General features: G+C 42.0%; 1 protein-coding gene across 1 annotated transcript in view; it reads left to right on the top strand.

Annotated features, from left to right (window-relative positions):
* aff2 (AF4/FMR2 family, member 2) overlaps positions 1-15,566 on the top strand; it is a 94,584-nt gene that overhangs the window by 32,162 nt on the left and 46,856 nt on the right. The window contains 4 exon segments of the mRNA XM_041944757.1: positions 4,294-4,338; positions 7,470-7,556; positions 9,266-9,302; positions 10,936-10,996. Coding sequence (XP_041800691.1) covers positions 4,294-4,338; positions 7,470-7,556; positions 9,266-9,302; positions 10,936-10,996 — 230 coding nt within the window.

Consider the following 15,566-nt stretch of genomic DNA (forward strand, 5'->3'; position numbering starts at 1 on the left):
TGAGTTGATCAAAATAACTGGCAATTATTTTTGTTTTCTCATCTCCGAGAAAGCAATCAACAGGAATCAATAATGGAATAGGTTAGCCACAGCAGCGTCTGTGTGACTGCGTGGATATGGACCTCTGTGTGTTCCTGCATGTCCACATGTGCCTGTCTGTGACTGAGTGTTACTGCCTTCAGGTTGGTGTGTGCGTGTGTGTGTGTGTGTGTGTGTGTGTGAGAGAGAGAGAGAGAGAGAGAGAGATGGCGTGTTCGTGTGTGTGGACGTCTATCTATCTGAGCAGCTATTTCAGAGAGAAAGGATTTCTGCCTCAGTAATTGCCTCGGCTATATTTTCCCCCCTGAATCTCCCCCCTCTCTTTCTCATTTTTCTTTGGTATCTATTTTCTCTCTGAATTGTGTCCTCTTTCCTCCTGCAAAGTTCCTGTCCGGCTCTCGCTCATCGTTCCTTTCTCTTTCATATTCCCTCCATTTTTAGTCCTTGACATTAGCTGTCATCCCGCCGTCTGATCGATTTTGGGAGACGTAGTACATGTAAGAGTCACATGTCTATTAAAGTCCACTCAAGCCACTTTCTATTGACTAATCTGGGAATAGACTTCTATGTTCGACAGGACTAACTGCTGTGATGTTTATTATAATACAAACAGTAAGCCATCTGGTTTAGAGGTCCATACTACAAACAGAAACCAGACACCCAAACCCTGGTAGTGTCAGCGCAATGCTCCAGTGAGCTAAACACAACTGTGATGGACAGGGAGGGCTAAAGTGAGGCAGAGAGAGACAGATGTATGGACGGATGGATGGAGACAGAAATAGACAGACTCAGCAAGCCTGAAATCATATGAGTGTTTCCATTTTTGTCCGTCAGCCGCGTTTATACTGAAGTGGGAAATCACATTTAAATGTCCATGTTTGCATCCATCAAACATGACACCTCATAGTGTGAAACCATTAGTAGGAAGATGACGTGGCGTCCCGCTGCGTGGCCGATATGCGTTCCACTATAGATTTACAGTGTTCTACTTTCTAAACTAAACTAAACCTCGCATTGAGCCTGTAAAGACGTCGTTTGATGAACCCAACGCCCATGTGTTTGGTTCAATTTAAAGAACTACCAACATTGCACATCTATTTCAGTTTGTCATACTGTGCAAAATGTTTAAGTTTTGGTTGAAAGTTGCCTTCATCCTCCCACTATGGTTTCCTGTTGACTCACTGTCTAATTAATGTAATGTTGATGTAGACTAATGAGCTCATGTGGAAGCACAGCTCATGTCTAGAAAACATTCAGATGGAGGTTTTGTTGTCGAGCTCAAGCAGGTTTGACTCTACCACACACACACACACACACACACACACGACCCAGCTAGATTCACTTTTATTGTTTTGTTGTTTTTACGGTCAGTGATTTTAGGATGAAGATGATGTCATCCTCCTCATCATGGTTACTAAATTGTTCCTCTGTTCATGCTGGTGCTATTAGTAATGGTGTGTGACAGAGGTTGTGGTGCTGTAATATGCTAGACATGACTTCTACAGTGAATTGCTCTCAGAGCCTTTCAGTCATTCCCAGTTCCTCCAGCTGTTCCTCGGCCTCTTTCTTCTCCTTTAATGAGACTGTTTGTTGGACTGATCTAAGCCGAGACAGCGGCCCGGCAAACTGCCTTATTTTCTTTTCAGTAACTTTTAGCAATGGACATTTATTCTTGCGTCTTGTGGGTTTAAGCTCACAGCATCATGTGACTCCAGTAATAACGGTTTGTTTGAAATAAATAGAAGAACAGCTTAGCAGCAAACGTGCACTTTGGCTGAACTGACAAAGCAACAAGTTTTTTGACTTGTGTTTGTTATTTGATGGTCGAGTTTTCATTGTTTGACAATTTGACTCGGCATGTAACAATACCAAAAACTCACAGTACGATAATACCTCGACACAAAGTCCATGATTCAATATTCACTGCAATGTGGGAAAGAAAGACAGATTACTTAAAAAATGGCCTTTATTAATAGATTACTGTGTAGAGCATTTTCTATTCATAAAAAAATAGTTTAACTTAAAGTGCTTCTGCTTTCCTTCTTTCACAGAATAAAATAAAAGTAGCAGCCATGACTGAAGCATGTACAACAAATTGTCATGAATTGTCTTTGGTCATGAATGATTAAACCATGTACAGTAATAATACAACTAAAACAATGCAGCAGTCAGTCGCAGTCCTTTCCTGGAATAATTCAAAGAGCTGTTCATCTGATCGTCCATGATCAGTTTATGAACTTGCAGGTTTAACAGCATTTCTCATAGTGTAGTTCACTGTCGTCCGGCAGTATTTGCTAATTGTTTTGCGCGTATCAGTTTCCTTCTTGCCGTTGTCAGTCCTTGAAAAAAACAAAATGCTGCCAGACATCAGCTCAAAAAGTCAATGGAGCATCCTCAGTCTCTTTTTCACCACCGACATGTTCATTTATAATTATCTACTTGGATTTATTTTTAGCAGTGCTTGGCTAGCACATAAAGACTGATGGGAGTCTTCTTGACGACTATGATAGCGCCCTCTGCTGTTTAAACAATACAATTTAAGCCAAGGAGAGATAGAGAATAACCATGTAATGTCACAGTAGATAGGCCCAAGACAGCCATATTTCTATCACAATATCGCGAGATTCGGCGAATCATTGAACCTAGATTTCCCTTTTTATGACCATTTCAAATACTGTTGTTAGAGTTACACACGTCTGATTTGACAGTCCAGCCATCTGGTGTCACTATAGTCGTCAGTCCAGATAACTCCTGCTCAATAAGAAAGACTTTATTGACAAGGGTACGTGTTAACACAGATTAGCAGTGTGCAGCCACTGAACTGGGAAATTCAATCAGAGTACTTGCATATGTTTTAAGCTTAAACAGCTTGTTTCTTTCTCCTTAAATAAAGCTCCAGTCAGTCCCATGAATCGTGGAGCTGAAATGGCCCTGTGGTTAACACGACACAGGCCAAACCACAGGCCTTTTATGGCCTTTTAGAATTCGAAAACTGAAACATCGCAGCTTTCTAACTGTCCCTTCATTACTTTCGTCTGCTTTCATGTGCGAGCCAGTATTTCTAAATCATACAGAAGGAAAATACGTCTTACCTATCCGACCTTTAATTCCTTACACCCCATCAAGACTGCTCGGGTCCTCTATTCAGTCATGTCTAGTTGTCGGCGGAGGCTCAGGGGTGACCAAACAACAAGAACCAGAACAAACTGGCCCACCACATCAGATCTGCCCCCTCTATGCTATTCAAAGCACAGCTCAAGCCCCACCTCTATTCTTTGGTTTTTGAACATACTTAAATGGGCTTTTATTATGGTTGTTTTTAGTTAGTTCTTACATTACTTATTGATTTTATCTTAATCTCTTATTTGGTATATGGATGATTTCTGTTGTCCACTCTGTTTGTTTCTGTGATTTTCCAATTATAGCTTCACAAAAGTAACTTGCAGGTCTGTCAAACTATAGTGACAACAATTCTTGGAATTTGCAGAGTTTGGAAAGTAGTTTCTTGAACCAAAAAGGCAAGTAAAACTGTGAAGAAGAGTTTAAATGGTGTGTTTATCTGCTCTAACATAAGATGCAATATTGAGAATGGCCGGCTAACTAACTTACTATGTACCCTTGAGTAGAAGCCGATTGTTTCCTGCAATCCCAATGAGCACGTTATTAACTAAGTAGGTAAGGTTAGTTTGTGGGGTTACACGTTATCATTCATATAATACTCTAGATCTAGATGCATGTATCATCAGCTGGTGAAGATGCTGACTTGTTCCCTGGAACGTGCAGCTTTTTAGCCTCAGTCTTTAACCTTAGTGTCATACGCATGTCGCCAACGAATGCATATGTATATTCCAACCTTTGGACAAGGTTCTGGTTTTAAAATGATTCAACTGGAGACGCTTAAACCTCAGTTGGAGGCGGCCTTTTCAGTGAACTCATGCAGCAAGCGTTAGCTTAATTAGCTAGCTACATACAGCTAGTAAAGCCTGCTAGTTTCAGCCGATGTCTGCCTGAAATCACAGACCCATTGTTCGAGAAATGATTGAGACATTACTTAAAAATCTGCCCCAGCTACCAGTGCAACCAGCACACATGCATCATGAGAAGGTAAAGTGTGACAGGTGAGAGGTGGGGTGCAGCGGAACACGCTTCACTTTTCCGTTGCTTAGAAGTCTCTGTTTTGCTGTTTCTCTTGTAATGCAATGGTGCTGTGCTGTCTTCAAGTCAGTCCCTCTCTCTTCTCTTTGTTTTCTCCAGGTCAGCCTTCCAAATGACTCCAGCTGTGTTGAAGAGATTTTGCGGGTATGTTGCCTGGGTACACACACACACACACACACACACACACACACACACACACACACACACACAGTAATTGCACTGATTATCAGCTGTTTTCTGTTTGCTCACAAAGACCTTCGTCTCTCTCCCGAGAGCCTGGTTTTAAGGAAGAAAGGACAGGAGGAGGAGGAGGAGGAGGAGGAGGAGGAGGGAGTGAAAGGCAGAGGGAGAGAAAAGAAGATCTGTTGGCTCAGGTCAATGATTATACAAGTTTTTGTTTTTGTAGGATGACTTCATGCAGAAATCTTTTCCACGATTTTTCCTCTCCTTTGCCGTCCTTTCATCTCTCTGTCTCTCTGCCCTCCTCTTTTCCTATCTGCATGTCATCAAAATTACATCAAGCAAACCCATTTTTTCCACCGTTTCCCCTCTCCTCTGCCCTGTCCTCTTCTGTCTTTTTGTTTTGTTACTGTGGTCCTTCAGAGTGATGTCAAAACAGAAATGTTTCCCCACAAATCTTCTCGCCAGTCAGAGGACTTGCAGCTGCAAAGACAAAGACCTTCTCTGACTGCTTTATGTCAAGTTATCTCTTCCTCTCCTCACTCTGTCTGCCTCTCTGCGTTTGTCTCTATCTCTTCCCTCTCCTTTGTCAAATCACTCACCGGGCAGGCTCTCTCTTTCTCTCCCTATCTGTCTTCCTCTCTTCATTCCTCTCTGCCCTCTGTCATTCACCTCACTCTCCCTTTCGCAAATCAATATGCTGGCCAACAGGCTGTGTGACAGATAGTGCGCTGTGAGCTGCATGAAAAGCCTTTGTCAATAATATCGGTGCTCTATTGAATTCAGTCTGTGGTTTTTAGCCGTGTCAAGTGGAAAGATCAGGGAGTTCAGAATGTGAGGTGAGGTGAATCGGAGCGGAGGCCTGCGGTTCATTTTCCCCTTTCTGTGACGGCACAGCTACAAGCTGGTTGGCACCCAAACATTGTTGTTTTGGATGTTTTCACAATAGAAGGTAACAGTGTGTACCACAGATATTGTGTACAGAAATAAAGCTGCATGAAACAGACTTCAGACCGTCATCCTTCAGACCTTTCAAAGAGGAAGGGAAGAGTATTTTGGCCAAGAAACCACATTTGTCTTATATGCATCATAATCAGAATAAAAATACTTTATACTTTAGCATATAGCATGCATTTAGCTAATCACCAACAAAAAGTGTCAAACAGTGAAGACAGATATTTAGCAATCCCAAGTTAGAATATAAGTGAAACATCCTCCGTGTCTATTGTTTTCTGTATCAGGACAGACAGACAGACAGACGTGTTTAAAGGGTATTACTGAACTATGTATGGACACCCACCAACCAATCAGAAATGAGAAATATTAATAGCTATGGTGAAAAAAAAAAAATGTAACCGAAATCTTTTAATTTGTGACTTTTGAGTCTTAGGAAAAAAACTGATTTGTGAGATTTACTTTATTTTTACCTTTTTTGTGTGTGTCTGCTGGATGTGTGTCGGTCACACCACAGCTCCATCACAGCTCCATCACATCTCCAATGTCTGCTGGAAGCCTATCTGAAGATTCCTTTGCTGCTCTTCATCAGATACATTTTCAACATTGTTTTGAGTTGTTATTTTTGTGAATGACAAGCATACAGTACTAAATATACGGTTGCAGCTCATTGTTTAGTTTGGCAATACTCTCTGGCTACACTGTCACTGTCCATGTCCACAAAGACCAAGTCAGCAACAAATGAAAAGCATTCTTAAAGATGAGGGCAGGGTGCTTTGGCAAAAAATAGACCCAGTGTGTAAAGATAAAAAAATAAAAAAACATAGGAGAGATGATCCACTCATGTGCCCAGTGGACACTGGGGGTAAATGTACATTCAGTGTGTTTGTGTGAATGTGTAATTATGGATACATGACTAGTTGATAGTAACTGTAAAATCACAGTGACATGTGCTTCTGTGTTAATGTCTGTGTGTGTGATCGCACACAGTGGCAGTGCAACATATTTCTAGACACACACACACATATATTCAAATATATGCACACACACGCACACCATCAGGAGTGCCGTCTGTCAAAACACAGAAACTCCTCGAGGAGGGACATGATGATGTCAGAGAAGAGTTGCCTAGCAACGCACCGTATGTCGTCAGACCAAGTGTGTTACAGTCGCAGAGAGCAAAAGTACACACCTTCACATAGACTACACTCACACTCAGGAATCTTTAAAAATGTTGAGCTACACAGCTCATTCATACACACGCTCCTCCGACCCACGCACACACGGAAACATGAGTCATCTGATGAATGTGAGTCATCACTCCAGAGGGGGCGAAGAGACGCATGATGGGAAACTGTGATGGCAGTGACCTTTTGAGCCCTCTGACCTAGTGACCTGCTGCTGTATGGCAGTTGAGTGAGTGTAAACATATGTGTGTGTGTTACCCAGAGTGAAACAGACCGTTTATTAAATGATACATATATTATATAGACCTATATCCTACAGTTTACAAAGAATGTAACTGTCAGGAGTGTGAGTGTGTGTGCGACAGAGAGAGAAAGAGACAAATGAGTGTCTGACCCTATGGAAAAATTAGCTGGTGAGCAGATAACAGATTTTGCAGCTGGTACACACACACACACACACACACACACACACACACACCTTGTTAACTAATGGAAGCTTCTACATACATTGAGACCAGAATCCAACTCTGCCGCTGTGCTGCTCAGCTGTAATGCAGCCGACTGGAGTCAGCTTTTATTTATGTAATTCAACAACTCTGCACTTAGTTCACTCTCAGTACACTGATCCCCGGTGTGCCACCAACTCCCACTGCTCCTCTCAGTTTATACTCCAAGTTATATTAAAGTCCTCTCTGATGGGGGGACGCTTCAGCACAACCTTGATTGAATGCTGACTCCGGTCCTCTGCATCAAAGATGTTGCATAAGCAGTCCCTTTGCTCAAATTTGCTCGACTTTAGTCATCATTGCTGCTCAGACGGCACTTCCCACTTGAGGACAAACTTGCATTCACTGTGAGTTGTGTGCTGTATTTAGTTTGGACTGGTGCCACAAATGCTAAAATACCAAATTATTTGAATAATAATTACACAAATGTGTGTATTTGTGTGTTTAGGAGATGACGCATTCCTGGCCTCCTCCTCTGACGGCCATACACACTCCTGGGAAGGCTGATCAGACCAAGTTCCCCATCCCAAACAAGGTTAGTGTGAAACGCCTCTAATTCACCAAAGTAAAAGCTATCTACTCACATTAAGTCTTAAAAGTGCAAATTAATTTTGGATTACAAGCCCGGTAATGTATGTGCTTCCTGCTCTCTGCTGGTGCTCTGACTACATCCTTTTCCTTTATTTGTGTATGAGTCAGTGTGTGGTGGAGAAAGATGTGACACAGTTGAAAAACCTTGACTTAAACTCCTGCACTTATTGGTGGCTCATCATAAAACTAGCTGCAGCCTGTCACTGAGGCTCTTCAGTCTGCTAATTAGATCTGATTCATAAATTCACTGCAGCAGTGATTGCTGTGATTGAATCAGATTACTGTTGCCTCATCCCGCACAGTGGCACAACTGACAGCCAATGAAATTAAAATCTTAATGAAATATTGCATGTTTAATCCACTTCCTGTGAGGAAGTGGACATGAAGAGAGTCCCTCCTTCTCTGCAGAAGTCTGCTGGTAATATTTGTTATATTAATGACTTTACTAATGTTTAATAAATGTAATGCTTTATAGTTAGTTGTAAGCCATTATAAGAAGATGTTTTGGTATGCCAGGTTGAAAAATTCCTCTTTGGCTGGTGTTGATCCTCCTACAGAGTCTCTTTATACGGCACGGTTGCACCAAAAAGTGCCACAAGAAAATCCATCCTCACAGCTTTGTGAAGGATTTGGTTGTTGAAGGCTTTTAGGGATGTAGCTGACGAGCTAACCACCAACAGCAAACCAGCTGGGAACATGCTAACTAGCGCCTGTTCTAGTTAGCATGTTCCCTAGATGGCTAGCTCAAAGCTAGCTTTCAGTTAGCAAGCTTGTTAGGTTGTTCGCCACTGATTTCACTTAAAAAAGTTGATTTAGCTGCTGATTTCAAACCCTGGTGTGACCCACTTCAGGCTAAAGAAAGCTTTTCCTTTTTCTATACGGAAAACATCTGTGGCAGACAACAAATGATTTCCTGTTTTGAAAAAACAGAGGAATAACTGTGTTTTTAACATGAACGCTGATAACAAACACTCAGCGGAAAGAACGTCACTTACCGAAAGCCCAACTTCAACAGAAATATAGAGGAAATGACATGGTAGCATCGCCCACACTGTTTGTCTGACAGGTGATGTTCGAGAAGTGGAGTGCAGAAACACGACAATAGTAATCAACAAAGACTGAGACACAATAAAAGAATCGCCACTTCAGAAGATAAATGTTTAGAAAAGTTCCCCCTGCTGCTCCAAAAATGCTTTATGACACCTTGTAATGTAATCAGTGGGGATATTTGTCACATTAAAACCAACCTAAATGTTATAGTCAACATTTATCTCAGAATTGCCAGTAATATTCTGCCTGAAACAGCAGACAGATTTTTTTTCCACTGCCGAGTGCTTTTATGAATCACTATTAATGTGCAAAACAGCACATTGGTGGTGATGTCAAAAGAAACAGCGATGTAAACACAGAGGCAGTGAGTCTGGCCCACTAGTTAATGAATTAGGAACGACTGCTGGGGCGCTTTCAGCCCCCAGCGTCACACTAATCCCGCCAGAGAGTTTTTAAGAATGAGGTGGAGCGACGGCACGGGGAGATGAGAGGATCTGAATTCTGCGTAATGGCATCGTTGCGCTTCTGTGAAATCAATAATGACATCTGTTGGTTTATTCATTCAACTCATCGCCCTCTGGCTTCCTCTCTCCCTCTCTCTAGGAGTCACAGCATGTGACCTCGGGCTACAACACCCAGAGTAAGTTTCCCAGCATCAACACTCACCTACCAGCTCTATGATAATGAACACTGGTGAGGCCATAAATACCACCCAGAAGAAATGTGAGAAAAGCGGCTGATGTTCAAATGGATTCATTGCCAAAGGAACACGACTGTCTGAAAACCTCTGCTTTCATCTTTCTGTGTTCATCTAAACAAGTGATTAGACAAACAGGATTGTAGTCACGCAGCTCAGTTGGTTTGATTGATTGCGGAGTTTATGTTTTCTTTATTGTTAATAGCAGCAAGGATGCTCAGATATAGTAAATGTATCCCTCAGCATTTAGATATGGGCACTGAGATACATTCTGCTGCCATTCATGGACAACTACACATTTGCATCACTTATTGCCAAGCTCACACTCAAGTGCTGAGTGGAGAGCGCAGACTGTTTATCAGGTGCTTGTGTTTGAACTGACAGCATCCAGATAGAAGTGGGCAACGTAGAAAAAATGTCCAGTTTTACAACTCAATGCATGTTGCAGAGACGCGAGGTGTTAATGCATTAACGGCACATTGTGATGATTGTGCCACCTCCACAAAAAGTCATTTAAAAATGATCGGGGCTTGTTCACGGTATTGCTTCCCTACCAGATACAGACCATGATTCAAGTCCACCGGTCTAATTGACATATTGGGATCCAATCACGGTTCAGGCAGAGCTGAGATAATGAGGATGCAGTGTGTAAGGCCTGTAAATAACACACTGCACATACTGTGTGCAGATACAGATCATGTTAAGATGACGTGTAAACACATTAATAAACCTTAGACCCGGGTGAGCTCAAAATACGTTAGATCCTACACTTTCCATGTGCAGCATCTCTCCATTGGTGCCTCCCATGTGTTGCAGATTTTAAAATTTTCTTGGGTTGTTTTTTTTCACAGGTTTGCTGAAGTTACCCTTTAAATACCCGACAACTTATTTTAATTCATCACATCGATGCAGAAGTCCAATACTGCCTTAGACCTGCTCACTGATTTTTGCAACATTGCCCACAATTGTCGAATACAACAAGACATATTGAAGGGATTGCAACCCAGACATATGTATACACATGCATATATAATCAGGCCAGCTGAAAAGATCTTGTTTGTCTCATGATACATATCATTAGATTGCCCAGGATTGAGTACATCACATCAGATCGTGAAAAGCTCTTCTGAACTGATGCTCTTCTGTTAACCCCATCTTGTAATGTTTTGAGACGTTTGTGATGTACATAAAGCTGGAATATTTCCCCACAGGCAGGTTTTTTTTTCTCTCTCTCTGAAGAAATGCAGCTGACTAGAATATCAAATAGAGTGAAAGGGTTGTCTTCTCAAAGTCTGTACATCCACACTGGAAAATAAATCATCACCTCAAGTTGTCGGGCACTGCATTTCAGTTTAAATTTTTCCCAAAGTGCTGTTACCAAAGCAAAGCGAAAACACACACTCACACACACGCACACATGAATTAAATAACACTGTGGAGTGTCATGTTTTCCAGTGTGGCAATAGCAGTGCACGTCTGTAGTGATGTGAGTCTGGCTCCTTGTCAAACAGTAATCATTATCAACCCGAGACACAGGCAAAACTGTGATTCTTGAATGTCCTCTGTTGTGTTGCAGAGCGATGTACTGTATCAGTTAACAAGCCCGCTGCTAAACCACCAGCTGCACCACAGAAGTCGTGAGTATCTCTCTCTTTTTCTCTCCACACACACACACATGCACACACACACACATAAACAGAGGATTTCTGACCCGCTGCTGCGCTTGCCTCAAGGTGAAATTAAGCTTGACTCTTGGATGGAATTCACTGCTGGTAGGAGGAAAAAAAAAAAGATTGTGTGGATCAGAGCGGGAAAGTGCAGCTACATTAATTTAACGTGAGCCAGGAGCATATTGCAACATCTCTGGCTGCAGCCCACTTCACTTCACTCACAGAGCTGTACAGCAGGATTCATGGCAGGGCGAGATTGGAAAGGCAGAAATCTTGGCTTGTAAATCCGCCTCACGGCCCCGATCCATCCTGTGCTTGGCCACGACAAGCTTAATGATTTTGTTTTGGAAGTTGACAGTTTGCTAAATGCCTCACCGAACAGTGATTGTCCAATCACAGCTCAGTAACTGTAACTACGTACAGCTGACGCGGCCTCTGGCCTTTTAAAAATCCAAGACACTAGTGGAAAAGTGTGAGAAATAGATTAAACATTAATGACTAGCAGCTAAGGTTGGCAGGGCTCAGCGTACAGACAGTTATCCATTTTGAATTATAGCATTTCAAACAGACGACACAGGTGCTCACCAAACCGAAAAAAATACAAAACCAAGATTTGTGGTATCAGAATATTTTGTGTCTCAGGACAGAAATGTGCCTTCAAACTAAAAACTGTTAATTTTTGCTTTCAGACAAATCTTTTGCTTCTTTTTCTCTGGAAGAGGATTTTTGCTCTATCCACTGTCGTGTTATCCCTTAAACATTAGTTCAATATGACAACTCCTGTGTTACTACCTCTAATGAGAGTTTTCAAGCGCTAAGTGCCATGAATTATTTATACATTTGATGAAAGCTAATTTGAAAAAGGAGAGAAAATGTGGCAAGTATGGTGTCAGAATGGAGCTTTTGATAATGAGAAAGACTTGATGGCCAAAAGATGATGCAAAAATCCTGCAAGTTAAGGAGACGTCAAGGCAGCCTGTAGCTGGCAGTAATGCAGCTGGTTTGATTAAAGTTCCAGGTCAGCGTGTAAACTCTCGTTTCCTCCTCTATGGGTAGTTAAATAGTTAATTATATGTCCATTAGGATCACGTCTGCTGGAGCTGGAGTGCCTTTTGTCACTTATTACACTATTTTGCTCCCAAAGCTGATGAGCCTATTTCTTTTGATCACTATCATTTGCTCTGAGGTGTAATTTTTTCCCATCTTGTATTCGAGCATAAGTGCTACTTTGTTTATTTGGGTGAAATAATTGTTATTGGTTGAAAACAATGCCTAGTTTACTGCAGCCATTAAGCTATTCTTTGTTGTTACTGTGATGCTCAACAGCGAAAAATGTTGGGGATAATGAATAGGCCAACCTCGTCTTATTCAAGAGTAATTGCGCTGTTGAGGCTAATTGCTATATTCTTTGCAGAATGTTTACTATGTCCGACCATTACAGAAAGCTCATCCAACAGTAATCCCTCTCAAATAGGCTCTGTACCTTAATGGTACATTAGGAACAAAAGCAAAGAATTTGTGGTGTTTAATTTGTTCTTTCATTAGAGGCGAGAGCAGAGAGCATACTGTACCCTCCTGCTGCAGGAGTTTCATTTCCCTCTCATCCAGTCCTGTGATGCCGAGACAAGTGCGTGCGTGTAACAGCGGAAGAAGCGAGGAAGACTTTTGTCTAGTCGAAGCAGCTTTTGCGGCTGCTCAGTCAGCAGTGTGGTTGTATCACCTGCTGGCAGCAACAGAAACCCGAACAGAACTACTGCGATCTCGCTTTTATTTTCACTGAACTCTCTAACAGCAGTGCTGGGCTTGTCACAATGTAAAGAATCACGCTCGGTGCCCTGCACAGCGCAGCATCCTACACAGAGCGAGGAACTGACACTGCCAGGGTTATGAGCTCAGCTCTCTGCTGTGCTCAGTGTGTAAAGGGGGCTGTCAAAACTAGGTGCTTTGTCAGCACCAAGTAACAGGTGACCGCTGACTGGAGGACGACAGAACAATAAGCAGCCTCAGTCTTATTGTGATGGGGATATGCTTAGAATAAATAACATAATACAAGTTGGACTGTAAGTGTCCAAAGCAACTTACTCTAAGTTGCTTAGGATGAAGGTGTGAATGTAATGAATTTTGAATGAAATTTCAGCACCGCTTATTCATCTGCTGTGCAGGTGCATGTTCATTTTCTAATGAATTCAAGTGTTAGCACGGATGCAATTCAAATATTTAGCTTTTCTTTTTAATTACATGACACAAGGTGAGTGTGGACAGTCGACCAGGCATCACCGACAAGCTCGAACTGAAAGCCATAATCTGATGTTAACACAGTGTCAAACATACCAACCCACTGTTTCATGTGCTGGGCCACATCAACAATACCACAGTGCATCTTATAACTGCTGCAATCAATTTCTAAAGAATCATCCCACACAGCATGTATGTACACATATGAGTATTAATGCCTCACAGAAACGCAGTCTGCAGGAATTAATAGAAAGTACATGCCTCGGAATGAAGACTTCAAAAGCTTATTGAACTACAGGCTTTACTCAGATGTCTACTGCAGAATGATGAAACACAGTTTTAGCACTCAACACCCAGTTCCTGCATGTGTGGTGAAAGCACTCGACCAGTGGTTTTTAACTTGTTGGCCTGTGACCTCTTTAAACAAAATAGCATCCGCTGTTCACCCATCATCCCTGGTTGGACATGTCTTCACATGACATGTCTTCAAAAGGAAAAAGGCAAAGATTAGAAGAAAGTTGACAACTGTTAACATAATTTGTTGCCGGAGAAAACCTTTTTTTTCTGCTTAACTAGTCTTTTATTCATCTGGTGACTCCCAGCTTGGGAACCACGACCTTAAGCAAACCTTCTTACACACAGCAAGTTAAAGTACGTATTTCACATTTTTTGCATCGCTCTTAGATGCAGGTTAATCTTGCATAGCAGCGATGGCCACCATAAAAAGCAATGGAAAGAGCAACACATAGAGAGCCTTCATTAAAAGAAGATCCAAGGTGATCTTGTGCAGCAGGGATCGCTTAGCACCAGTTTGGATTGAAGAACTGATAAATGAGAGGAAAACAATTAGTAGGGACAGAATTAAGGCTGCGAGGTGGTCTGAATAAGTTAGTCTCGACTGTGGACAATAATACAGAGACGCTGGCGGGGAACTTGTTCAGCTTGAGAGGCAGACAGCTGAGAGGAAGATTTATGTGTGCATTTTGTTTGTAGTCTTGACTGCATGTGCATCCAAAATTCTGCGTTGAGCAATTAGTCATTAGCGGAGCGTGGCTTTGATTTAGCTTCGGAAAATATTAACATCCTCTCAGACAAACTTCCGCAAGTGCTGGAGCTCTGCTGGCGCTTTACTTTAAGGAATAAAAAGACTCCATTTTATGAAGGCAATTAAGAGCCTTGTAGAAATTTGATGCCGTGCTTTCCAAGCTCTGCAAGTCATGGATGCTTTAGTCCATAACTCTTTTATATCCGACTGCGTCTGTCCTCATAGATGCTTCCACTCTCTCTTGCATTTTATTCCTTTCCTCTCCATGCTTCCTTTCCTCTCTCTTTCTCTCTATTGAGTCTCCATCTCCCTCTCTCTACCCTCCTCTGCCACTCGTTCCCCTTCTTTTCTCCGTCATTATCATCTCCATCTCACTCACTATCTCCCTCTCTCCATCTGTCCCTTCTTATGAAATAAAACATGAATCCATTATTCATTCATTCAAACATATCTATCATCGCCGCGTGCTGCACTGTGCCCCTTATCTGCAAAGCTTTTTTTTTTTTTTCACCGCTCATATGGTCCCGTCTGAAAACACCACAACACTGGGGAGGGTTTTTTAGCGGTGCAAGCACTGACAAGAGTGGTTCGTGAGGCAGTAAAAATCCCTTTAGGGGATTCTCCTGTCATAACAATAGCAGTGCCAGCTTAAAATAACAGTAGTTTGTGGGGAGGGTTTATATAAGGCAATAAAACACGGGAACTTGCCAATGCACAGCACATAAATACTGAATAATTTGTGCAGTAAGGAGCAGGTGATGCTCTGAGGGAGGTCATGTTATCGACTGTGTCTTGTATATCTTTTTCATAGCCTCCATACATCTATATTGTTAGAGTTTCATCTCTAGCTCAGGGAGAATAAAACAAACACAACTAATAAAGGAAATGGAGCAACAAGCAGGTCCTTATTATAATGAGAACCCAACAAAAAAAACAATCCTTGTACAATCCCGACTGACGGACTGATCTCAGCTGAGCACGTCCTCTATGTTTCCAAGGAATTCTTGGCTGTAGGTCAGCGGTTGTCAGACAGAAAGTTTCCAGGTGAAAAAACAATCTGGCTTTCCTCACCGAGCTCTAAAAGCTGAACATCTGGTAGGTTTTTAGCAGCGAAGTGCTCCATCCACTGTCCACTTCCTCATTCCCCAACGTGAACCAGCGCAGCTTTTGCTGTGTAATTAATCTGTTCGCCAGAAAGGTTCATCAAGGGGAACTGCCGATCACGTCTTGCTATATCCAACCTAGCACAAGCAGACA

This window comes from Chelmon rostratus, chromosome 9 (assembly GCF_017976325.1).
Source record: "Chelmon rostratus isolate fCheRos1 chromosome 9, fCheRos1.pri, whole genome shotgun sequence".
NCBI lineage: Eukaryota > Metazoa > Chordata > Actinopteri > Chaetodontiformes > Chaetodontidae > Chelmon > Chelmon rostratus.